Source organism: Pyrgilauda ruficollis, unplaced genomic scaffold, assembly GCF_017590135.1.
Source record: "Pyrgilauda ruficollis isolate IOZ18807 unplaced genomic scaffold, ASM1759013v1 scaffold2, whole genome shotgun sequence".
In the NCBI taxonomy this organism is placed as follows: domain Eukaryota; kingdom Metazoa; phylum Chordata; class Aves; order Passeriformes; family Passeridae; genus Pyrgilauda; species Pyrgilauda ruficollis.
This window is the reverse complement of record NW_024519206.1, coordinates 24,499,459-24,526,433: the sequence shown is the minus strand read 5'-3', so window position 1 is coordinate 24,526,433 and position 26,975 is coordinate 24,499,459. Positions and strand designations below refer to the sequence as shown.

Sequence of the window (26,975 nt, the reverse complement as noted above, 5' to 3'; positions counted from 1 at the left end):
CCCTCCCCCTTTTCCCTGTGGCGTGGTACGGCCGGCGAGGGGCCGGGACGGCGGGGCGCGTGCGGCGCTGTCGTTGCCGACCCGGCGGTCGGTCAGGGGGGACCCGCCGGGATCCCGCTCCTTGGCCCACACCGAAGGGCGCAGCCGCGCTTCCCCGCAGCGGCTCCCGGCGCCCCGGGAACTACTATCATGGACAGGACCGCCGTGGCCAAGATGGGAGCTGTGGCGAGCGCCAGCGTGTGCGCGCTGGTGGGCGGGGTGGTGCTGGCGCAGTACATCTTCACCATGAAGAAGAAGACGGGTAAGAAGACCAAGATCATCGAGATGGTACGTGGTAAGAGGCCGAGAGTCCCTCGGCCCCCGGACGCACGCCCTTCTCCTTGTCCTTCCTCTCCTGCGACCGGCGGCTCCCCACGGCCGCTCCCGCGGAGCCAGGCGGATATCCCGAGGGGATATCTGGAGGGGCAGAGGGGGGACCTTGAGCTCAGTTTGGGATTTCTGTAAGGACAGGCGCTGGAGGCAGGAGCAGCTGTTCCTTCCACCTCAGCGTGACCCACTGGCACGGAAAAGGTGCGTGTGGAAAGGGTCAGCGCCGCCCTGCCCTGCCCTGCCCGGTGCGGCCACAGGTACCTGTAGGATACATACGTACCCGTGGGTCATGGTGGTAATTTACAAGCCTGCTCGCAGTTTGTTTAAAAGAAAAATGGACACGCACACACACGTGTTCAACCATCTGTTGAAACTGGGAAGCACAGTCTGTTCGCGCTTACTATAAAAGGAAGATGGAGCTCGCTCTCTCTAGCTGCCCTTGTTAAACTTGTTTAGGAAATTGTTTATATATATGCTTATAAATAAGCGGGTCATAAAAGATCTTAGTTTGGACAACATGCTGATTATGGGGAAGTCCTTCAAATTTTGTGATTTGGACACTACTGTTCCGAAGAACTGAACTGAAATCATCAAGGCACTTGATGTTAGCTAATGATTTTGTGATGTCCCCTGCTGAATTTTACTGAAAGCTCTAATGAATTTTTATAACTACACGTGGAAACAGATTTTAGTAAGAGCTAGGATTCGGTATGTAGATTGCGAGCTGCCTAAGTACTTACTTGGCCACGCATTGCCATGCTTGCCAGTGGAATTCATGCAGGGCAGTTTGTGATAACGTGGGTCCAAAGAAGAATACTAACCTGAGTTTTTGCTAATTGTAGAGGCATCACTTACTGTTGAAAAAATTACTATTTCTAGTCATCAGTCATGTCATCTGACAATTTGGACTTCCTTGGTTTTTTTTGGAATTACTTGTTTTTTAGTTTCTCCAAGCACAGTTCCAATGGCTTGTGGGAGAGCAGAAGGTTTGGATTGCCACTTTACCTAGCAAACATCCCTAGTTCTAAAGATGCAGGTCTTCTTTCTTATGTAGTATTTTCCATGGACACGTGTATTCAGGCTGTGCAATTTCCTTGAAATAAGTGAAATAGTTATGTAAACTTCATACCAAGGCGTTGAGTTTGTCAGGTATGGGCAAAAATGTGTACATGAGGTTTAGTTGAATATGCTGCATTCTGAAGAACTTTCTTTTATCCACCAATGCAGATTTGATTCAATGTTTGTCATTTACAAAACACTGTATCAGTTTTATTTTATGACAAGAGAGACCTTTCTTTGAGCTGTGGAGGAGAAGATGCTTTTTCCAGTCTGTAACTTAGTGTAATTTAGGATTGTGGTAAGGAACAATACTGCCTTATTGAAATGTATTTTCTTCCAATACCAGGCTGGTCTTCTGTGTCAGATTAAAATTATGGGCTCATTCTTGTATTTTCAGCAGATTTTTTTGGTTCAAATTTTCTTTGGGGAACATTTCACTGTAGTTTTATATCCACATTAGACTCAGAATTACCTTGATGTACAACTTTTATCAAAAGCAGTAGGGGGCAGGCCTATTTACACCTTAGTTATTTGAATGAAATATTATTTCATTATAATTAACTACAGCAAATTCTTTTTCTTAGTCAAAATAAAGTTAGATTAATATAAAACCCAAGAGTAAAAAAATACAGCTTTAAATGCTAAAATGACAGGAACTTTTACAAATTAAATAGAGTATCTAGAAGACAAGTTAATATCAAGGATTTTGATGCTAAGAATGCTTATGGTGAAGAAAAGTGGAAAAGATTCTCAAGCATTGTGGAAAAGGGTAACCCTCTTTCCTTGCTGAATAATAAAGTCAAGTAATTCTTAAATATCTAGCTCACATTTCAGTAGGTGAATTCCTTAAGCATACCAGTTAGCCTGGTAGAGAAATTTAAGCTTAATGGAGACACCTTAAAATTACTTCGTCTTATTTGATAAAAAAGGCTTAAATTAATAATTAAAATGTTAATATTGTGTCTTCATCCACAGTGTGTAGTTTGCAAACAGGGAGTTTCCCTTAGGCACTCCTGAATGTAGACAGAGTTACTTCAGCTCCACTTCTGAAGTAACAGAGGCATTAATAGTAATGGCCACATGAAGTTTCACTCTGTGTGGGAAGAAACAACCATCTCTCTGAGCCTTCTGCTGTTACTTTGCACAGCCACCTTGCCAATTCTTTGAAACTGTATAAGTGTTTGCACAATCAGGTGAAAGCAAAAGTTAGCCACAGTTGCTTACTGTAATTTAAAGAGATGGTTAACAATTAATTAGATTTTCACAGTAACTTTTTTTAAAATGTTTCGAGGCTATTTTAGAAAGAGATGAAACCTTATAGTAATGTTCAGTCTTTTGGATTTTTCAAGCTACAGACAAGTTTGCAATTAAGTTGTGTATTCCTGTACAGCAAATAGTTGTATTTCCGGTAGACTTCAATTTTTGATTACTTTTTGCTGAGCTTTTGATCAGCTCAGCAGAAAACAGGTGTTCACAAACTAGAGCAAAAAACATTGCCTAAATCTTTCAAAAACATTCACCTATAAGCAGTAGCCCAAATTAATTAAAATATGGAGTTAACATAAGAAAAAACTTCTCAGAGGAGTAACAGTATTTTTTGTTGTCTGTTTCATACATACAGTTGTTAAAATCTTGGGGGTTTTTTTCAGCAGCTCTTTCCTCACTCTTTGGTTTTGGAGCTTTTTATTGTGTTGTTTTTTGGGGTTTTTTTCTTAAAATAAGAAACATAATAGAGCTTGTTGAAAACAGAATGGGAGAATACCTTAAACTGAGACTTCCTCTCTCAGGTTTGTTTTCCACAAAACTAGGAGAATGCGTAGTTACATTTGTCTATTTCTCCAATCTGCCCCTGAAGGGAGAGGTGTAATTACATGGAAAAGAGACTTTGTATCAAAGTTCAGCAATGACAAATTAAAATGAACTTCAAAGCAATTTCTCAGTTTACTGGAAACATTTCAGCTGCTCAACTGTCTCGGGACAGTGCACTTTTTATTGTGTTAAAGAAGGAAGTAAATGCATGGATTTTTGCAGTATTAGAGTTCACCTGGAGGGAAATAAGGAAATTAATAAGTAGCAAGGTAACTGCTATTTATGTGTTTGCCTAAGAAATAAAGGGACATATTCTGTGAGTATAACTCTTAGAGGGGTTGAGGGGAGTGTATTTTATTTATTATTATAATTTTCTTTTACCTGGCAGTCTCTGGTGAGACTGTTTTCTTGTTTCATAGGGCATGAGAGCATTTATGCCACAGATGAAGATACAACTGGCAGCAATCACACACCACTTCTTTATTCTTGTCTTGTTGCTGGTACTAGTTGTTATAGTAACTGTGACGTTATTCTGGCAGGTTGACCTCCCAGTAGAGTAAAAAGCAGAGGAGTGTGTAGTGTGTAGCATGCATATTCAGGAATCCAAGTGGTTGGTATTTGCAACTCCTTCATATGTGCTTATGCCTATACAGAGCTGAAGAAGGGTTTGGGTCTGAGTAAACTGGCATCACTAAAAGGGGAATGGAAGGAAGATGGACTCCCTCTAATGATGCCTTTGCAGGACACTGTCACTGTGTATGCACTCAAGAGCCATGCAGTGATATGATCCATTTGGGAATAATATTGTTTAAAAAGAATGGTACTGTGATGTACGAACCTAAGTAGTGAAAAGTAAAAGAACTCCTTGGACCTAATACCACTGCTACCTATTGACCTGTGACTGAGAGCCTTACATTACTACAGTATTAGAATAATTTTTAGATTATTGCTAACATTTTAAAACCAAGTTAAATTTGACATGAGTACTGGAGATGCTGTATAAATATTTCTAGAAACCTTGGGTTTTGTTTAGACTGTATTCCTCAATATAAAAATCAACTGGCAGTGGTAGACACCAATTACTAAAACAAGGTTGTTTTGCCAACATGCTGTTTGCAGAGATAATCATAATATATGGCACCTAGATAATGCATGATACCAGTGCCTAATGTAAGCCACTGTGCATCATATAAGTCACCTAACATGTGGCTTGAAAAGCAAGTTTTCACAGGGCAAGAAAAACTCTAATATTATGCATGTTGATACAACTTGGATATTAGTAATAGGTTATATTCTCACTGTAAAATAATTCAGTTAGAAATTTGTATCCCAGGAGAATAAAAATTGACTGAATTCAATTGTTTTCTCCTCTTACTGTCAAAATTATGTACATACTAATATTTTACTTCATTTAGTATAGTAAGCTGATCCTACAATACAGCTATCTGTTTCAGAAGTAGGTTTTAATTTTCTGGAATTGCTCCTGCCTGCGTTGTTTTTTTGGTTTTTTTTGTTTTTTAATTCAGTAGGTTTTGAAACCTACATTCTTAAAGGGATGGGTATAGGAAGCTTAATTAAATCTATAATTCTGCATTTGTTTCTTTAGAACTCATTTATGCAAATTATAACAGTTATCAAAAACATACTGATGATCTGTACATGAAAACTGAGTTCCAAGTAGTCAGTGTAGACATGTCAGGATACAAAATAGATTGTAGGTATAGGCTCAGAAGAGCTTGTTTGCTGCTTTCTTGTATCTTTCATATAAAGTCTTTCTCCAAGACAGAAAAGTAATCTTTCAATTACTCATTCTGCTCTGAAATATATTTACCTTTTTATAAATGCTTGCTATGTGTTAAGTCATATTTTTAAGTGATTTTTCTCCTGTTTGTGATAACTCATTTTTGCCAGTTAAGCTATAATGGCAGCTGTTCTATTAAACTCTTTTTGCCGCTTAAAACCAATAGCAAATACTGCAAGTCTTAAACATGTTTACCTGTAACTGTCAAACAATATAAACAGTAATAAGGGATTTTTTCGTTTTTAGCCTGAATACACATATCATTGCAAATCTGTCCATATTATGAATTAAAGTTGCATATCGTTCCAATTCAGTATTGAGTTAACAAGAACTACCAGCTTTTATAGAAAGTATATAAACTGATTAATGTAAGAATTCTAGAGACCCAGGGTATGGATCCAAGCATTTATAAGTAGGAGAATACTAGCAGTGAATTCAATAGCAATGTACCTGTAAATGTAAAAACATCACAGTTTATGTAAGTCTGGACTGGAAACTTGCAAAATGCCTGAACTTTTAAAGTTCTTCCTTTAAAAAAAAAAAAATAAAAAAAATAAAAAAAAAACAAAAAAAAACCAACCAAAAAAAAATCACACAAAAAAAAAAAACCACACCACAGCTGCCTTTTACCTTTTATTTTCACTAGTATGAGTTACATCATACATGCAAAATACATATTCTTTTCTGTGTTGGCTAGTTCACGTCTTCAGCCACCACTCTTCCCTCCGTGTGTGCATACACAAGTGTATTTTGTGCAAGTGAACTACCGTGTAACCTCCTCCAAGGGTTGTTACTGGAGAGAGCTGAAGGAAAACACTAGAAGAGAAGCAGCCTGTTAGCTGTCATAGCCGTGTTTTGGTGCGTGTCATAGCTGTCATTGCCGTGTTTTGGTGCGTTTGTCGGAGAGCGATTGGTTTTCCCGGTGAAGGTCGGGCTGGTTGAGCTGCGGCAGACGGCTCGGGGCAGCAGGTGGCGCTGGCACGAGCCGGGTCTGAGGCGGTGGCCGCTCTTCGGAAGGAGCCTGTCCCGAGGGAATGCCGGCCCACAGCGATGGCTTTTCCCGGCCTCTGCCCCGCTGCGGTCAGACGCGTTCAGCGGGACTGCTCCTGCTGCCCCGGGCACAGCAGCAGCCACGTCTCTGCTGCCGGCCGGGTGCTCGGCGCCGAAATCAGGCTAAGCACAGCTGAGAGGCAGGAACGCCTCACAGCTATTCTTCCTGGCTTCCTTTCCTAACCACTGCGCAGGGATAGAAGGACAGATAAAACTGGGCAAGAGAGTCGTTTATATTGTCATGGAGGGTGTGTAAAATGAAAGCTAGGGCGTGAAGTCTAGCTGGCAGCGCTGTGCAGCAGTTGATCTGCAGCGACTGCTTCTTCCTGGGCAGTCTTCATACAGCTCTCGTCTTGACCAGTTGCTGGATGTCAGTCTCTTTCTCCCATCCAAAAGGCATCAATCACCAGGGGTCAGCTGCTGTAAAACATCACAGAACTTAAGACTGCAGAAGGCAACATTTTAGTTCAGTGGCTATCGTGCAGCAGCCTGACGGGCAATGTGCCATTAAAATGGAAGCTGTGGCTGTTTTGTTAGTCAACTTTTTCTTAAGTTATTTGTGAGGAGCTTCTGATTGGTCAAGGAAAAAAAAAATCGGTGTCCATTAAAAGTCCACAGAATTTTTTAAATTTGCCTAATCATCAAGAGTGCTTTATATAAAGGCCAAAAAAAAAGAGAAGGCATTTTTCAGTACAAGTGGGCATATGTTTAAGATTGCAGCACACAGGTCAAAGAAGACACCATGTTTAAATACTAAAAGTAACTGTAATATTTTCATTCACTGATACCTCGAAATAATAGAGAATTGCACTGACTTACCTCAGAAGATAATTACAAAAATAATTTTAAACAACAATTTCTCTAAGTTATAGCAATAATACCTGTTGCTGGAAGGAAATATGGCTCCTACTTTCATACATCTCAATATTTTTTAAAAAAATTTATTTATTTGATTTATTTTATTTTATATTGAAAGGGCTGGGGTAAAGCCCAGACTTGGACAATTAAATGTCTGAAAACAGACTTTCAGACTTCCTGAGATGGGTTTGCCACCAAGAAAATTCCTGTTCAAATGTGCTTGTTCTTACTTGTTTCCCACTCAATAACTGTAATTTCCTTCCTGCACGCCTTTATAAAGATTTGTCTGCTCTGCAAATTGGATCACTGAAATAATCCAAGTTTATTTGTGGTTTAGTTTTTTTTACCTAGGAGTTGTTTTGTTCCACCTTAATCTGAATTAATACCACTGAAATGTTCCATTAATCTTGTTCCCTTGAAGCTTTCCCTCTTTGTCAGAAACTTACTAGTTATCAGACCAAAAATATGATTTTTTCACTCAGCAGCTATTATTGCAGCACTTACTATTATCAGCTGCATCTGCCTTTGCAGTGAGTATCACTGATGGGTAAGCCTCAGTTTGGTCTGCACATTTCCCTGGAAAAATTGTACATGAAACTGAAAGGTAGGAATTAGTACAAAGCAGTAGCACTATTGGTACTTTAGCAGTAGTAGAGTGCAAAGAATGGTAGCGGTAGTATTGGTTTTGAACACTTCCAGAAGGCAAGTACACAGAGGTACAAGACTTATGGCATCCAAGTGCATCTTTGAATGGATTCAGCAGTGAGAAACACCCATAAAGCAACGAAATGTGGAGTCAAAACAATCCTTCATGCCACAAGTAATGATGCTTCTGCCTGTTACCTTTAAAAGGAGTGTTTGGTAGTTGTATTTCATCTTTTAATTTAATGGATTTTTTTTTTCAGTAACTTCAAAAAAGAGTTTGTAATCAAAGAGAATCTAACAGTTAAAAACTTCATTAGTCTCAATATGTAATTTAACTGGAATATTATATTAGCACTTAATTCTTCCATGTAGTGTCTGGTAATGTATTGTAGATTAAACTTTGTCCTGCTGACTTTGCTTCAAACTGAGTCCCACAACTCCACTATTCAAGGGTCAGAGTTTATTTGATCTAGATACAGCATTCTTAGGCTTGGTGAAAAAAAATCTAAGCTGATTTTTTTTTCTTAGAAGCAGATAAGAGAAGAAGAGAATCAGCAGCAACTGCTTCAGTCCAAGCCTTGGCCTCATTGCAAATCCATTCTAGATAGTGTTACATGGGAAGCTTCTAGGGAAGCAAGCATTTGTTTAAGTTCTTTCAATGCATGTCCATGTAGATGTATACAGGATATTTAATTATAGAAGGTATACATGTGAATGTGCCGTTTGGGGAGAAAATAGTATGGCTCATGAAAATGACCTCATTATGCAAGGTGAGCTTTTGCATACCTGATAGCTGATTAAGAATTAATAATTTGTAAATGTACCACAGTATATTTACATACTGCCAGTTATTAGAATTCTACACTGTTTGCCTAGGTATTTTGAAGAAGGATTATTTGTACTAGCAGCCTCACCTGTAAGCATCCTTTAAGAAAGCATTAGATTCTGTAGGGAAATGGATCTTTTCAGACAGGCAGACTCCAACATACTCCATAGCAGTATTAAAGGAAAACGAGAGTACCACTCCAATAAAAAAAATCTTACATTTCAAAAATGAATTTTCTGTATCTGTGTTCTCAGAAGAACTGGCAAGAAAAAGGAAGGATGGAGTTAAAACTAGGGCGTTTTCCAGTTCTAGTTGATTCCATGTAGGGTAGAGAAACCAGAAGTGGTTTTGGTATTTAAGCTCCAAGTTTGTAATGGATTTATAAAGATTTTATCCAGAAAGCTCTGGTAGGAATAGTGAAATGTATGTATGAAGGGCAAGAAAAAAGCCTCCATTTTCCCCTGCCAAGCAATGAAAGGGTGTTACAACCTTGAGTTCTTCTTTCAATCCTGGTGCTTTAGAAGCTATTTTTAAAATTTAAGTGTAATGTGATAAATTGTATTGATCTGAACTTGCTTACAGTTAGAATATTTTTATATTCTTTTTTTCACAAGAGCAGGAGAGAAGCAATGAAGATTAAAAAACCCATCAGTTTAAATTTGGCTAGGTAGTTGTGGTATTTTCAAGATACTTATTAGAAATGTCTGAAGGTCTCTTCATCATTTCCAGATACTCAGTGGTAACTAAATAATACATACCTTTTCTTTTAGCCTGCCAGTTATAGAGGTTAAATCTCTCCACGGTGAGGGAATGGCAGTTAAGCACAAAGATTAGGTGATTCCCCTAATATACTATCAGAGAAGAAAATGCCTATCCTGAGCTGTACTCATTCACCCCAGAACTGTTCTGTATGTTTTGTACCTCCTATATTCTCTGAGACTAAATTCTTGCCCGGACTCGTAATTGAGAGGATCACATGAAATACTGGAAATGTAGACCCTAGTTATTATTAGTTCTTCATTTTCTTGTAAGATCCAAAATGTCTGTTGATCTATCACCAACAGAAATCTCTTCTTTTAGAATGACTTTGTAAGCACAAGAAGAAGCTGCGTAAGGGACAATGATGCTGCAAGATCTTTTATTCTCTCATCAGAGAAATGTATTAAACAGAAGAAGAAAAGCTTAAGGAGTTGTTTTCATGTGTGTGTTGACATTAAGCTTTGTGTTCAGTATAGCCATAAATGATCAGACTATTAGATGATCACCAGTTTTCCCATGAACTGTAAAGAAAGCTGGATCTCTGATCAGATCAAGAAAATCTCTATTAAAAGAGTTGTTGAGTATGGTTTGTGATACCATTCAGGTTAAGAGCCTCACCTTCTTAGCATGTGCCATCTCTGGATTCATCACAATTGGTTGAATTCAGTCTTCAATATGTTCTTAGCACTTTTTCATAACATGTGCTATTCAAGCTCTTTCTTTTTGGAATTGATTACACTCCTCACAAGTGATCTCTATGACAGACACACACTTTCATATACAAATCATAGTTCTTTGCATCATACCATCTGTAAATATGGCTGGCATGGTTTTTACACCAAACCTGTACTGCAAAATTCCTTGCAGGAATTTTGGATAAGTGGTATCCAAAATTCCTGCAAGGCAACCTTCTAAACCTTTATGTACCCCAGCTTCATCAAACTGACCATTGACCTTACTTTCCTTGTAATTGTCACAAATATAAAAAGCTATTCCTGGAACCATTATGCAGCTCATTAACTCAGTTCACTAGGGCATGAATAATAATCATGTTTGAATACAGTAGGCTGGTATTGGTTCCTTTCTTCTGCTTGGTCTTGGAACTTGAGTGTCAAGGTTCAGGTACCGTTCCCTGTCTCATGAGGTTATATAAAGTAGGCTGTTTTGGAAAATATGTACTAAGTAAACTTATTACAAAAGCAAAATTAGGCAACAAATGCAGGTCTTTAACGTTAAAAATTGATCCCTACAATAAAGCAAGGTATTGCTCAAGTAAAGTCGAGCAACGTGCTAAATGTATGGGGATATATTCAAAAGTTGTTCAGTTGTGGTAGGGTCCCTAAACAAGAATAAAAGCTAGCAAGCCCATGAAAAGACACTACCTAATGTTTACACCAAAGATTCAATCACCTTACACAGGATTCAATCAATGTTGTGGGAAATATTCTAAAAAGCTATGATCTTTAAAAAGTTTACGTCTTTTTGATCTTTAAAAAGTTTACGTCAATTTAGCTGAAGTATTCCATTTATTAGTTAAAGAAAAAGCTCAGCTTACTTGCTTAGGCAATATACCTGGGTTAATTCTTTCCACAAATGGATGCAACTTATGTCATGGGGGTGGAAGGACTGGTAGAACCAGCTTTTCTTTGCTTTAGACTAAAACTTACAGTGCTTCATATTCGAGAGCATCCTCTACAAACCAAGTTCACCTAACACACGAGCATATGAAGTTGAACCTTTTCCCAGTCTTATATAAATTATAAATCAGCTAGTGTTTTCAGTGTTGTTCTTTTTTTCCTCTTGCTCTTTTTCTGCATAGAATAGTCTGTAGTCAAGATATGGCCCTCAGCCAAAGAGAAAATGTTAAAATAGAATCTATCTGTTGAAATAACTACACCTCTTCAGTTTGTGGTTCTTAAAATATATTGAAATGACCTTCCAGATTTCGAGAGTAGAAATGGCATGCTGTAGTTTATTTCTCTCTCTATGAAAAAATCAGTGTTCATTTTAACTCCTCTTTTACCAGACATTAAACACTGTAAACAAAATGCTCAACAGACTCAAATCAGCAGTAACAGAATGTGGTTAGTAGGAGCTGTGGTAATTAAAGTGTTATACACGAAGATTTCTTAGAGTTGCAAAGACAGTCTTGTTTTGTAGATGAGAAGTTTCATGTATGGCATTTTCATTAGAGTGAAAGTACACTGTTGATAAAGATAGAGTAGATGTTTTTCTAAGAATTAGGTGTTGGCTGTATTAATGTTTACAGAAATTTTGCTCACGCCATTTTCTAGGGCTTTCACTGAAACTGTAATAATTCACTTAAAATGCTTTCCAATTAGTCTGGTATACCAAAAACAGTCTGTTAGAGTTGGGTTTAATTTCTGTAACTCTTCTCTTTTTAATCTTTATAATAATTAATAAATTATTTTTTTTAAACCACCTTGTTTTTCTTTCCCCAGCTTTCTGAAAGGGAAACTAGCTTTCTTTAGATTCTTGACAGCTCAAAGGCAGGTTCTTTGCAAACTGAATGTATCAAGTGATGTCTTACCTGAACTACATGATTCATCTAGCAATCGTATTTTACTTCATTGTTCGTAACATTTTTTTTAACTTTGGAAATCTAGTGGGGACATAAGCTTATTGTGCAAATAATTTGTGTTTATTTAAGACACTGCACTATACATATGTTTCCCAAACATTATTATAAAAATATTAATGAAAAGCATGCTGCCTATATTAAAATACTATGAAGGGTAAAATTCTCTGAATGTTACCTGTTACAACAGTGTGCAAATGCTATAACAAGTAGTTTAGTGGTAACTATGAATCCTGGCAATACCAATGCCAGCTAAGTTCAATTTACTGTATACAGTCTTTGCAGGGATTATGTTATATTTTGAACATATCTTTCAAACTCTTTCACTGCTTCAGGAAAGCAGTCTGCTTCATGTTAAAGCAGACTTTAACATGTACATTTCAGGGGATCTTGGTGAATTCTAAGAGGATAAGTGTGGATTAAAGTTGCATGTTTTGTATTAGCTCAAGTATTCACTTCAGTTGTTTTCTTGGCTCAAAACAGAGAACACATCTGAAAACAAAATGAAAGTGCACATGTAGGTCAGATACACTGAGGAATCCTGATAAACTACATAGTAGCCTACAGTTGGAATGTAGACACAAAACATATGGATCTACTGTATCATTCAGAAAGTCTGTTGGGTTTTCTTTTTTTAGTGTAGAAAGCACGTTGTCTTTCAAAGGAAATTTTCATAACTAATGAATTTCTAGAATCCTGCTATTGTTGGGGATTTTTTTATAGCATTACAGGTTTTGTACATGCTACACTTGTAACCTTCCCTTGCTTCAGCTCTGACAATTACACTGGTCACATTAATGGCCATATATGAGTTGGCCTGATGTTGGTGATTAGTCCTGGCATCCTGAAACAGGGATCATAAACCTGAGTTTGAACATGAGTTATGGGGTAGTAATAGAGAAGCTTGCACTGCTGCTAAGCAATAGTCAGCTTTGCGTGACACTAGCATTTACACAACATCAAAATGTAAATTACAATTAGACAATAGTTTTTTCATCCCCTCACTCTAAAAAACATTTCTTTTTAATCCATCTTCTGTCACCTAGTTATGGTCTTTGATCAGGCAGCATGCCTAATGACGAACTTCTAAAACTATGTAGAGTTGCCTTGTCTCTCAAAAATCCTGACAAACAAGGCTCCTTCATTTCCTGTTTCAGTATCACACAGATAATTACAGCCAAAACAAAGATTCATTAATTCAGTTGCTCCTTCTGCATGAATAGATGTGTGCTACTTAGAAAACATTAATGAAACCATGTCAATGAAGCTCTAAGAAATTTGTGGCACTGCAACAGGAAATCCTAAAATACTTGGAAAGATTTTGTAAAAGGGCTAAAAAGTAACAAAGTAGTAAATTTCTGCTATGTACGACTGCCTTCCTCTGTTAGAGCAGCCTGCTGCTCAAATTTGCCTGCTGCATCCATGAAAGCTGTTCATTCAATGAAGGTCAAAGGTTTTGTTGTTGGTGAACCAGCTGATGATCTGTAAGCCCGTCGGCTGTACTGCTGAGCATAACAAACTGCTGTGCATTGCTGACGTGCGTCACAGGACCCTGGGGTTTTGCACGGGGATTAGTCAGGCTGTATTTGGAAACGCCCTCAACTGCACCCTGTGCTGCTATATTAGTGTGTCTCAAGCAAGAGGAATTTTCTTTTGCTTCTGCAGCTGCTCCTGCAAAACCCTCTGGTAAGTGTGCGCAGCTTCTGTCAGCAGTATTGATGTCTTCTTGCCTGTGTTTTTAAACCAAGGTTATGAGCTGAAGGCTTACTTACAGTTGTTAATTGTGACTGTGAAAAAACCTGAAAAAACTGTATTTTTAAATTAAAAATTTGATAGCATAGAATGAGCAACAGCATCAAAGGAATAAATATACTTAGTGGTTTTCATTGAATAGGTTAATTCAGCTTAAATGCTCCTCTACTTTTAACTATGCATCAGACTATTCTGAAGTCTTGGTATTTTCACAGTGATGTCGCTATGTACCATGCATGTTGGCTTTTATTTTGTACAGCAGGAATAGAAAGACCACATAACATAGCAGACCAATTCTTAAAAGGATTTGGTTGGTTTTTGTTGGCAGCCTGCATGCAAGCCCTGCATCTCTGGACTCTGCTTGCCACCTATGCTGTTGCAGTAGGACAAAATCAAGGACAGAAGAATCAGGAGTGCCCTAAGCTCAACGCACAGGTACTCTCCTTTAAAAACACAAGAGGAAATGCTGTTGTCATGTTTTCTGTGAAAGCGTTCTCTCCAAATTTTTGTAAGGGTTTTTTTTCCAAATTCGGTATCAGAATCCAGCACAATAATTATAATAATATGTAAATAAATAAACACAGTAAATCAGGAAAAATTCTTTTTAGTGTGCACCCTGTTCCATGTCTTAAAATAGCTTAAGCAGTGAACCCATTTTCAGTTATTTCATATAACCTGTGCTGGGTATCTAGTTTTACAGCATGTTATCAAGGAACTTTGAAGATACTTAGTGTTCTGTTGTTTCATTCCCATAATAACTGCTTTTTAACTAAGTAGTCCTAAGGCTATTTCTTGGCAGAACTACTAAAATAGTAATTTGGTAATTACTAGTTACTAAGGATTTCTTACCATATTTGAGCTTGCATCATCTGAATATAAAATGTATTATGGTTTTGGGAATTATAAATTAGTGAGTCTCTGTCCTGAGCTCAGATTATGCTAGAAGAATGCATGATAACTAGTGAAGTTCTCCTGACTACCTGCACACAATAGAGTGACTGATGTGATTACACTCATGTCCAGTACCTTTTGATGTTCCTGTCTAAAATATAAGCCTACTAACAGCTGGAAAAGCTAAGAGGGACCTCTGTTGCATTCATGGGCCAGAATTCAAATTGTCTGAATTATAGGCAGTCTTGCTATATATATGTATGAGCATAAGCATATGGAGGAAAAAAGATGCCCACAGTGTCATTCTGTGGATTTTGTTATGGCTCCCTCACTTCTTGCAACTCAAATGTTGCAAGCAGCAGAAATTACATGGAGAAGCTTGTATGCTTTTCAGACATTTTTGTAAGCTTTGTTTTCTAGAACAAGTAATGTTCTGTAATAATAGAAAAAAAAAAAAAAAAAGGAAAACAACATGTAAATTAAGGAATATGCCCAATTTCTTTATATTTTTACCAAACTGTTACATTCTTCCACCAAGAACACCAAAGCAAATTTTCTGCAGCTTCTGGGTATCAAATTTCACAGCCATCACTGCTGCCGTGCCCTGCCTTTTTTGGTACATGTCCATAAGTAAATATATGTGATAGTCTGAGACCTTGAAATTGGACATCTGCAGTTCCCAAAATAAATGTCACTTAGTCTTCGTTTATACTCTTGTACCTGGAAGCTGTCACTATAGATTAGATTAAAATGTACAAATAATTTTCCCCTAGCCAGTTTATCACTTTGATTTCCATTTGCCTTGCTCAGAAATAACACGGATAGCTCTCTCTCCCTGCCAGCCCACTCTTGTGTGCTCTCTCTATCAAAAGATAACAGGTTTGAAACCTAGTCTAGTCTAAGGCAGGTTTACCAGTGAAGTAGGAAAATAGAAATTTTGTTATACTTGAAATTCACATCCTGTCAATAGCATTACAGCCAGATCTTTGTTTAGATCTTATTTATTATCCTGTCCTTTTTATGACATTATGGTCATCTGAAATTTTGTGGAATATTTTTAATACATTTTCAAGTGTGAGAACAGTTCTTCCTGTGATTCAGAATCACTGACATCTAACAAAGTACTCTGTCAATCATAGAGATTTATAGAGAAGTTCTCTTAAAATTTTGTCCACAGGGTGTTTTCTTAGCAATGATTTGGTTTTTGGGAGACTTCCATTCTAGATGAGTCTTTATAAAATAAGAAAACTTGGTATTTGCCAAGTAGTGTAGGCTTACAGGGTATCAGTATAAAAATACTCTGCACCGGTTTTTTATGTCCTTCATCAAAGCTTTACTTAGCAGACTTATGATGACAACCTCCTACGGTTTGAGTTAGTGCTTGTAATATTTCAGGCTCTGTGTCCAGAGTTGGTTGTGAAATGAGCCATATCTCTATGTAGTTAAGATAGCAAGTAATTCATCAACTCATCCTTCCCTACTTAAAATTACTGACAGTGAACACAAAAGGTCACTCAGTTGTCCTTTATATGGAGTTTTTTAGTTGATTTTTTTTTTTTAATTTTTGTGTTAATCATCAGGACTGGGTAGGGGTAGGAAAGTAACTGCTGTACCTCCGACACTCAGCAGATTGAAAAATTCAGTATAATCCTAGCTCCAGAACATGACATTACTCCTTGTGGACACAATCAGTTTTTAATTTCCTGGGATACTTAATTGGAAATGTCTATAATGGCAGCTGTAAATTCACCTAGATCACTAAAGTGAACAACAGCTCTTATCACCAGCTCCTGTTTTATAATCAAGTTGACACAGCATGCACTTAGATACACGCTGCCTCACATACTAAGAAGACAACTTATGTACTAAGCAGCACCTGGATAATAAAACCAGTTCTTTTGCACTTCTGTTATCCAGTTGTATATAAGAAACTTAATTTCAAAACTAGAATTCAGTATTTGTCTTTTTGACAAATACTTCTCTTTATTTAACCCAGCTACCCAGATGCATGTCTCATGTACTAAATAGATTTGTAATTTTCAGAACTGTCCTTGTTGTAAATGACCCATTCTGTGGTTTGTAGGACTGGGGGATTTCCAAACCTGCGTGAATCCATTACTGTTCATTCCTCAAGGTATGACCATAACATTCTTAGCTACAAAATAATTTCTTACATCCTTATTCCAGTTACTTGCTATCACAAATAAGCAGATAATTGTTTTATTTTTCATAAATCCAACTAAGCTCATCCTTTAAAATAATATTTTTCAGTTTTGTTCTTCCTTCTCTCAAAGGCTCCTAAAAATATCAGAGACTGGAAACTAAAATGTATTTGTGGCCAGTGTATATGCCAAACACAAATTACCTTTGGGAGTTGTCATACATATGTTTTAAGACACACCAGCCTCTGAGCTATTCAGTAGCATATAGATGCCCTTGGTAAGAAAGCAAAACTCTTCTCACACTTTTATAATATGACAGAATAAATAGGGGCACTTTAGTGATTTAACTTTATGTACTTTCAGATGTCACAATGAATTTTTAATTCCTTTTCCTGTGCTTATGCAGTTTTAGTTCTGTATGTAGAAGCTCCTGGTTCTGAAAAGCTTTCTTGGCTTGGTTAAGTGCTCTGGAGATTTTTGGTTGGCTGCTTCTCTATCTGTGCTCATGCCGGTCAACTGGTGAATCAAAATTTTGGGAGGTTTATGTGCACACTGAGTTGACTGTTAGAATTTTCTTAAACAGTAAATAGAAACACAGATTTTATCAAATTGACCAAACTTTTCACCCTTTGCTCTTTCATCTGTCTTATCAGTTCTTTCCAACTAGAATCTGCTTTTCTCTTTCAACTGTGAAGAATGGCAAATGTGCAACAACGAAACAACAGCTAAACTGGGCAGAAGTGTAAAACATTGGAAGAGACAGTTTGCTAGAAAATTGGTGGCTGCAGTTTCAGTTTCATTTACCTAGTCCTTAGACAGTTTCATTTACTTCTACTATAATAATGATAAAGAATAAATAAAAGAATTGCTACTTAATGTTCAGTTGCAAATATTAATTCAAGGAACTAGTGATAGGAAAAGTGGCTATTTTGTCTAACCGTATCTGTCTGAGGCTTTATCAGATGCCACGCCTGTAATGTAGACTTGTTTTTTCCTCTTAGAGTGCCTGTGAGACTGCAATGTCTGGGTTATACGTGCTGCAGAAGACTTTCTCTCACCCCTAAATTAAAATACTTTTCAACCAATTTGTGTGCAAAACTGAAGAGTGTGTTAGAAATAAATTAATCTTATAAACTGATCTTGAGTATGAGTTTACAACATCAAAGCAGGAAGCTTTCATCATACTTAAAATCTTAAGCAATTTCTTGTTTAACGTGATCTACAAAAGTGTTTACCAAGATTTTTCCACAGGTTGTTTCAAAAACTTATGAAAGGGCTCAGTCTGAAATGAAACAGTACCAAACAATCCAATTGTCCTCATCCAGTCCCTTCCTCTGATCTCTCCATCTACCCCAACATCTGTTTAAATTAGTTGTATTAGGAAATCTGTTGCTTAGTATGTAAGCAAGCCAAATAATGCTTAACTACTTCTTCAAAAAGCATGCATTTAGACTTCACTGTTTGATTTTTGCACTCCAAATCTAAAAATACATATATAATTTGCTGAAAGTCAAAGGAATTAGATTAGTCAGTTTACAGTACAAAAATTACCAAGTCAAAGTGCTTTGTGCTTCATTATAAAGAATATTGTATATGCAGAAAAAAGTGGAAAGCTTACTTTTGTTTACCAGCACATATAACATACAAAAGAAATACCATAAAGCACTTTAAAAGAGTTACAGATTATTGATATTTTGTTTTGTGAAGGTAGATGAGCTGCTAATTGTGAATAAATAAATGCTTTGTAAAGGTATATCTCTAAAGATTAGTGAATTCTTTGATGGATATTTCCCAGCCTGGGAAGTAGCTGAGAGCTGGAAGTCAATCCTGATGTACTTTTTGTGGCTTTGCTGTGCTAAAAGAAGTGGCCAGGCACTGCAACAGCACAAGGAACTCAGGGATATTGGCTTAGGAGATGCCACTTCTACAGAAAAAGTCTTTGCCAAAGGATCAGAAAGGAAAATCTTAATTCTTCCAATCAAAGTGAAATTAATAGAGTTTGTTTCTTTATGAGATTTATAAAGCAAAGAAGTAGTGAATACCCTGTTCAGGATAGAATTTTTGACATGATACTGTGGTATAGGTGAAACTTTTTTGAATGAGTAGAAAAACTTCGAAATTTATCAGAGACTCGTGCTTAGGGTTCTAGAAGGATTTCTGTTTTCGGTTCTCAGCAGTTTCTTTGAGGATATCAGCCAGAAAGTAGCAGTAAGCACAGTGGGGATTTAGAATTATTTGTTTTACTCAAAGACAGGAACACTGACATGGAAGAAAAGATATAATCCAGAAAAAAATTAAATATAAAATTTAACACTTTGCACAAATACCTGTTTCTTTCTAGGAGTCATTTTGAAGAATATTTGGTCATTACCAACTGAATTTGAGTCATTCTCACCATAGTACTGCTAACACAGGGCATGTATTTTAATGTCCATGCAAAGATGCTATCTGAAAACAAGGGCCAAAGGGGCCCTTCAGCCGAGGCCATGTCAGACCAGATCAGAAAGGTTTTACCCACAGTCATGGATGCTGTGTTGGAAAAACAATGTGGTTTGAGTGGGTGGGCCAAGACAACATCAAGAATTATCAGAGATTTAGAAAATAGTGTTCTGCAAAAGAAGATTGAAGAACACTGGGTTTTTACATTCAGGCAGAAGGGGAAAATTTATCCAGTGAGCGTCTGAGAAAAAGAACACTTCTCTCCCAGTTGAATGACTTGAAATTACAGTAAGGAAGATTAGACATTAAGCAAACTTTTCTAAACATACAGGTAGTTGAGGAATGTGAGGAATAGGTGAGGGGGGTTTTGAACAAAGAGTTAGATGAGCCTCTGCTCATCTGATAAGGATGTAGCTGCAATGTTTTGCTCCCACCTGAGAACAGAGTGGACTCGAGCTGAAATTTCAAGGTATGTCTGGATCCTTCTTGTGTCTGGCACACAAGTGTAATTTCCCTTACAAAAACATAGGTTTGCATACTTTAAAATGGCACCTGTTTCTTATGTGATAACCAAATTGCAATTTGACTGCAAGTTGGCTGTTACTAATGAATAAAAGACTTACTAGCGTCAAGAGCTGGAAGAGAGAGTTCTGCATGGCTTACTGACAATTGGTGATACGAGAACTCTGGGTCCAGAAATAGAATCTTCCCCCCACCTTTTTTTTTTTTTTTTTAATTAGCTGGTTGCAGAACTAATTACATGCTAGCTACAAGAAAAGGAAGGTTCAAGGATCAGAATATTAAAAATGTAATTCCTAACATTTTATAATCTCTGAAGTTTTATAAACAGAAAATAAAGCTTACTATATAAATGCCTGTTTAGACAAATTGCAATTGTCTAATGTCTTTTTTTTTAGAATGGGTCCATACATGATTATAAAGGAAACAAATACATGCTACATTGAGAAATTCCTGTAAATAAATAGTTCTTCTACCATTCTGCAAGTTTGAGGATAAACTCTTAGAGTAAACAAAGGCTTGGGGAACTGTTTGGGGAAGAATGGGGTTTTGTGGGTTTGAGGGGGTTTTTGTTTTTCACCAAATTCTTCATTTATCATAACATTCAAGAAATATACTTCATCCAAAAGGAATATATAGTGTGATATCATGTTATTTCAAAAGTGTGCCATGAAATAGGTAATGGCAGCAATTGATGGACTGGCTAAGGAGGAGGGATTACTGCACAGCCTTGTTTTATTGAAGTACTCAGTTGATACTCATTCAGCATTCCCAAGGAAACAATAGATGTCTTCTTTATCTCTGTTGATACTTTAAAGGCATATTAATTGCAAAGAGGGTTAGTTTTAAGATTTACCATCTCCTAGTGACATATCTCAATCACAAGATGATCCCATATGTCCTGTTCCTACATATCTCCCTTTTTTCCTACAAATATAATGACGTTTTCTGAGTGTCAGCTTATTGAATAAAGTGATATTAGGAAAGGAAATGAAAACAGATGTTGTAAGCAAACAGAACAGTATGCAGTCATTGATTAATACATCCAGAGCATTTTCTGCTTCTTCTTACTCTTGTCTTCCTGTCCTGGCCATGTCTTGATGTCACATGAAACTGTTTGTAGATGCAGAGCTTCCAACCTGATGGATAGCAGCTATTGCCTAGGAGATTTTCCTCTGCAAGCGTATTTATGTCTTTGTTCTTACTCTTCATAGATGCCAGAATTTCAGAAGAAGACTGTCCATATTAAGGACCCAGCAAGAGTAGAGGAGATTATTTGTGGCCTCATCAAAGGTGGAGCTGCCAAACTTCAGGTAAAGGTGCAAAGAGTTTAGAATAAAAGAAACTGTGGGATTGTTAGTCTATGCCAAAAAATTTAAGCATATCTATATATATGTAATAGAATTCAACCTTCAAGAAATCTCCAAAACTTAGACATGTTAACTCTTTTAATAGTCCTTGTTGATTCAACTGTAATTCAGCCAGACACTGGTTAAGTAAATGACATAAGCATACAAGCTTAGTAATTTCAGAAAATATTCTCAGCAAAGGAATAAGAAAAACAGTTTTGTTAGAAAAAACATTACTTTTCTGGGTTATGCTAGCTTCCATGACAATGGCTTAATAGAACAGGGAGGGTTCTGTGACACACATGCTACTCAGCTGCAGCTATTGTTGATCGTTCAGAATTTCTAGCCATTCTTTATTTTGTTCCTCCATGTCGTAAGACAGTTTTGCTTTTTCTTTCCTTAAATAGATTATTACAGATTTTGATATGACATTAAGTAGATTTTCCTACAATGGAAAAAGATGTCCAACTTGTCATAGTGAGTACTTTTTTTTTTTTTTTAATACAGATTGATTTGTTTGCTCCTTTTAGTTTTTCCTATATTTTAATTTTCTATTCAATTTATTTCCAAATGAGATTTTATATTGACTTGTTACCTAATCTGTACATTCTACTGACAAAGTATTCTAGTGACTGTGGTTTTTATGTGTATATATATTAATCAAAATCTGTGTGAATTAAATCAGATAAGTTGCCATTCACAATTAAAACATTAAGTTTTGAATTCTCGGATGTTAGTGGCTAAATATGGTATGGTTGACTTTTGTGTTTCAAGAACCCATCATAGTCCTGACATCTGCAAGAACCAGATTGTAAACTCCTTAGAATTCTTGGCAATTTTATCCTTATGCTGTAGTCTTTTGGAACAAACAAGGAGAAGTGGGAGCTCTCAAACATATAGGATGCCTGAGGATGATTTCAAAAACAATTAAATTTCAAGAAACAGATACAAAATCTTGTAACTGACTTTGTAAATCAGAGATGAAGGGAAGGGCATCTTTATACTTGTGAAGAAAAATGTGCTTTTTGCTGGTTGCTGGTAAGAAACGTTCTGAGGAAGCATATTGGTATGTCACCAGACATTGTCATCTGTGCCATTTACAGTGTTGTAGAGCAAAGTAAAAGAAATGTATCATCTTGTTTAACTGTCTTTTTTTTCACCCCTTTCCCAGACATCATTGATAACTCTAAGATCATCACAGATGAATGTCGGAAAAAGGTAAACAAAAAACCACAAGCATTTGGTTTGTTGTACAGACATCTGTCATTATTCCCTGACAAGAGTGTTATTTTGATTGCTTAGACCAAACACCAATGTATTTCATAATTACATTAAACATCTGATGGGTTTTTCTTTCCCTTCAGTTATTGCAGCTGAAAGAAACTTACTATGCCATTGAAATTGATCCAGCTCTCACCATTGAAGAGAAATACCCATATATGGTAGAATGGTAAGAGACACCTCCTATTTTCAGATTGTATTAATATTAGATATAATAAGTTTTTAAAAGCAAATCAATGGCAGTACTTAGCTTTTAGCTATCATATTAACTGAATTGATCTCTTAAGGTTTTGTACAACTGGTTTTGTTTTGCTCTTAACCTGAATAAGCAAGAATTAACCATATAGGATGCTTTTCATCATGAAATTTAATGGAAGGTGATCCTTTGTAAGCAACATTCAACCCATTTTTTTGTTTATGTTCTAGGTACCATAAATCTCATGCATTGCTCATTGAACAAGGCTTACAGAAGGACAAGTTTGCAGAAATTGTAAGGGAATCTGATGTTATGCTGAAGTAAGTTCCTTTTGATTTTAATTATATCAATCTGTTTCAGAGCATTTTCTGCAGATTTTTCCTGAGTGTTGGGGGAGTTAAAAAGAAGAAAAGGGAAATTAAAAAACCCACACATGTTCATGACAATGTGACACCTTAACCTTGGACCACATTGAGCTCTCCATGCTCCCATTTAATTGGTGTGTTGTACCTAAATGCAGACAATAATCCTACTGCATAAAGCAGAGATCTGAAACTTTTTTTAGTCCCTTCTCTACAGCCTTAATTTCTATAGACTTTGATCCTCTTTAAATTGCACTGGTGATCTTTTTTTTTTTTTTTTAAAGAGCAATTTGAAATGTAACTTAATTCCTTTGAGAAACACTTCAGGAACATGTTTCATATGTTGTATTAAATATTGTTCTTCCTCTATGGCCGAAGGCAAGTTTAAAGGACAGGAAAACCCTTGTTCAGAATGTGCTGTGGCTTCCATCTCTTTGAAAGCCCTCTAGAACTGTCTGTAACTTTTGGAATACTGAAACAGGATGTTAGAACTTAAATTGTGGAAGTATTTGGTTATAACATTCACTGAATCCTTATTTTTTGTACAACATACAAGCACCCACTCTCTGCCTATTTGAAAGCCTAAGTCCATGCTGATTGAATCTTCATCCACAAGCTAAAATTCTTTCCAGAACTTTCACAATACTTTTTTAAAATGTAAAATTCTACCAATCTATGTCTGTTTGGAGAAAGCATATAGAGATGATATTATCTTGTTCCTAGAATGCTATACATGGGGTACTGAATACTAAAAATCTTTCAGGAGAGAGCAACAATAAATGTTATCAAGATTTAAAAACAAAATTTGTTTTATAGTAATGACCCTATAGAATGTCACATATTTAGGTGAGGAAGATTGAAAAGAGATGTACAGCCTGATAGTAGCTAGAGTGAGCTCTGATAGCTCGTTCTGGAGTACTTAGGGAGGGGGAAGTGTTTTTAAATCTTTAAACATGATTAGATGTTTTGAGGGCAGAAATTATACAGACCAAGAGTAAACAGCTTGATGCAGAAGTTTCTTGCAAATGTGCTTTGTGTTAGGTTGATGGTTCTTGCTGACCTGAAAAGGTGAGGTAAAATAAATGCAGTAAAGTGCTCAGGAAATATTAATTTTTTTCCAAAGACGATGTGATTTTCTCCTAAAAACTGGGACTTTTCTTGGCTTTCTTTATTTGAGATTTGATTTGTATTTTCATTCTGTGTTGCAGAGAAGGGTATGAGAACTTCTTTGATAAGCTCAGTGAACATAATATTCCTGTGTTCATATTTTCTGCTGGGATTGGTGACATTCTTGAGGAAGTAATCCACCAGGCTGGGGTCTACCATTCTAATGTCAAAGTGGTTTCCAATTTCATGGATTTTGATGAAAATGTACGTATGAGATAACACATTCTTATCAAACATGTTTGATAAATACCACACTGTTAGTGGCATTTACTATCTATTTATACACACTACAAGATAGACATATATACATATATATAGAGATAGTTATATACACTCCTCCAAGAAGAGGATCACTGTCTGCCTGCTCTTAACTGTGCTGTCACAGCCATGATATAATTTATCTTGTTCATCATCACAGATTATGTAGTTCAGTCTTGGTTCAACAGTAACATCACCTCTTTCATTCTAGATTCTGTCCTGCCTGAATGGTACCAGAAATAACTTCAGTGTTTCTTTTTTCAATAGGGAATATTAAAAGGATTTAAAGGAGAATTGATTCATGTTTACAACAAACATGATGGTGCCTTGAAGAACACAGAGTACTTCAAACAGCTAAAAGACAATAGCAATATCATACTGCTGGGTGATTCTCAAGGAGACTTGAGTATGGCAGATGGAGTAGCAAATGTTGAGCACATTCTTAAGATTGGCTATCTCAATGATAAAGTAAGTAGCCTTACATAACCTTATAAGCTTTGAATGAAGTACTGGGAGTTAGAAACAGGTTTGTTATAATGTGGTTCAGATATCAAACCGAGTGTTTAGCCTATACTTGGGTTGACATTTCAAACATTTTTTCATGGATTTTTTTCTAACCAATAAGCTCAGAGCCACAAGTATATATTGCCGTGGTTTTTGTACAGAACTACTTCCAAACAGGTGCTTCCTAGAGAAGTAAAATTCAGAGGCTATAAAAATTCTCTTAAATTCCTGTGGCTCCTCCTTCTTTCAGTACTGAATTGATAATTGAGAAAAATTATAATCTCGCAAATAACAAATCCAGGCAATCTCTCCTCTTTTCTCTTTACTTCTTGTAAAGTAAGTTTTTAAGTGACACTCAACTGATTGTTTGCTAATGTTCATTATAATGAACATCCATTTGCATTGACAAGAGAAAACTTCAGTTTTATATTTCTTCCTGCCCTTCCAGAAGTAGTTCTTCTTTCAGTATCTCTGTGTGTGAGATCCTGGAATAAACATGAGGTATTATGTCCTGGAATGCACTTTAGGTCAGGCCACTCCTACTCTGTCCTCCTGTGGAATTCACTTGGAGGGGTGATACATTATGTGCATGGCTCATTCCCAGAATTTGATGGAAAGATTGGGCAATATTTTAGTGACAAAAACACTTTCAGTAATTAATTCTATAACTAAGGGGGTCTTTCTCTTTATCCCTTCTGCAATTAGGTAGATGAGCTTTTGGAAAAATACATGGACTCTTATGATATTGTCTTGGTGAAAGATGAATCCCTGGAAGTTGCCAACTCCATTCTACAGAAAATCCTGTAAATTGCAGTCTCAAGTCACTCCATTCCTTCCAGGAGGCAACTGGACAGAAGAGCACACATGTGCTATCTTAGATGTGTTTATTATTCATTTACAGAACTGTTTGATTTAATTTAAAACTTTTATCTTCATTTTGGTATTATGGAATATATATTGTATCAATTATCAACTACAAGCTCCTTTTACTGCTCTTACACTGTTCTTTATTGTCTCACACTCCTGTTATAACGAGATCTAAATTGGATTTATAGACGTGATAAACTGCTGCTGATGGGATACTGTGGTTCACTGTCCTTTTTAATCAGGCATTTCAGAGCAGCATTTTAGAAAACGTGGCTATTTTGTACAATTGAAGGTGTAAATGCTCTGTAAAGAGAGTGTGCGTTTTTTGCCTTTTCAAAGACATTTCAGTCTCAGCTGTATTTTGAAGGATCTTACTCATATGCTACATAATTTCACATTAGTTTTTCATACATATATTTTTCATCAGTAAAAATGCTTTTATTCACCCAATTCAGGCAAAGTGTTTCTTCTTCATTCTCTATCCATACTGTTTGTTTATCCTCTGTGCAATGGGAAGAATGTTTTAAGTTAGTGTGTCTGAGATAAATTTTCTCATCTTTGTAACAACAGATAGTTTCACAAGCTGATAATCCACAGCCTGCTCTGCAATGAGCAGGGGCATCCTGAACTAGACCAGGCTGCTCAGAGCCCCATACCACCTGACCTTGGATGTTTCCAGGAATGGGGCATCTTCCACCTCTCTGGGTGACCTGTGCCAGTTTCACCACTCTCACCACAAAAAAAATCTTCTGAATGTTTTTCCCCTGTACTGAGCACATTACAGCACCTCTCAGCATTGTGTACAGAGTACAGCTTAATACAGCCACAATTTCAGAAGCTTGCTCAGATATGTTGCAGGATGAGTTAAAGATGATGTTGTGACCCTGCTCCTGTGAGGTCTGAGCTGTACTAAATCTGTTAATTAATAAAAGAGAGCAAATCATGCAACTCCCCTAATGTGCAATATAATCATTGTTCCCCTTTGCTTTCTTTTATACAGAGCAGCAACTGTGCCACCTTCCGTTCCCTGAGGAATTGTAATGAAAATGTGGGAGAGTTTAGATCTGCATTCTCTTCCACCAGAATTAAAACACATCTCAAGAAGTGGCCTCTTTCCTTACAGCCTCTGATCTGTTATTAAAATTCTGACTTGGTATCACCAGACACATCTTTTTCCAAATCAGCAGCTTTACATCTGTTACTACCGCTGCCAGAACTTTTCCAAGAAGGGAAGAGAGAGGATAGTTCCATACCCCACCTCTGCATCCTCTGCAGTAAAATGACATTAATCATCCCTGTACTTTGAATGCAGGGTAGAGGCTCAGTGCAAAATCTGAGGTAGTGTGAGCATCCTTTCATAAATCTCACGGCACATGCCGTGCCATCTGGGAACTGCTGAGCACAGGGACCTTTTAGAAATTCCATCCTGCATCTGAACAGGCAGAGTGTTTGA

At 36.9% G+C, this 26,975-nt stretch overlaps 2 protein-coding genes across 11 annotated transcripts in view; one reads left to right on the top strand and one right to left on the bottom strand.

Moving 5' to 3' along the window:
* The first annotated feature begins 43 nt into the window (after window positions 1–43).
* On the top strand, window positions 44–26,686 carry NT5C3A (5'-nucleotidase, cytosolic IIIA). Of its 9 annotated transcripts, XM_041466722.1 has the most exons (11): window positions 13,430–13,461; window positions 13,856–13,962; window positions 16,502–16,552; window positions 20,753–20,851; window positions 21,295–21,364; window positions 22,059–22,105; window positions 22,252–22,337; window positions 22,595–22,684; window positions 23,935–24,097; window positions 24,419–24,619; window positions 26,523–26,686. In XM_041466722.1, exons 4-11 carry the CDS (start codon window positions 20,753–20,755, stop codon window positions 26,661–26,663), a joined length of 897 nt encoding a protein of 298 aa, XP_041322656.1. In that variant the 5' UTR covers window positions 13,430–13,461; window positions 13,856–13,962; window positions 16,502–16,552; the 3' UTR covers window positions 26,664–26,686. The 9 variants fall into 9 exon arrangements, with proteins under 9 accessions (XP_041322649.1, XP_041322654.1, XP_041322658.1 ...); XM_041466715.1 differs by lacking the exons at window positions 13,430–13,461; window positions 16,502–16,552 and adding an exon at window positions 44–301; XM_041466720.1 differs by lacking the exons at window positions 13,430–13,461; window positions 16,502–16,552 and adding an exon at window positions 47–327.
* FKBP9 (FKBP prolyl isomerase 9) overlaps window positions 5,659–26,975 on the bottom strand; it is a 43,989-nt gene continuing 22,672 nt past the window's right edge. For both annotated transcript variants that reach the window (XM_041466714.1, XM_041466713.1), the window contains one exon: window positions 5,659–6,508. In XM_041466714.1, the coding sequence (XP_041322648.1) occupies window positions 6,492–6,508 (17 nt within the window). In that variant the 3' untranslated portion in view covers window positions 5,659–6,491. The remainder of the gene's footprint in view (window positions 6,509–26,975) is intronic.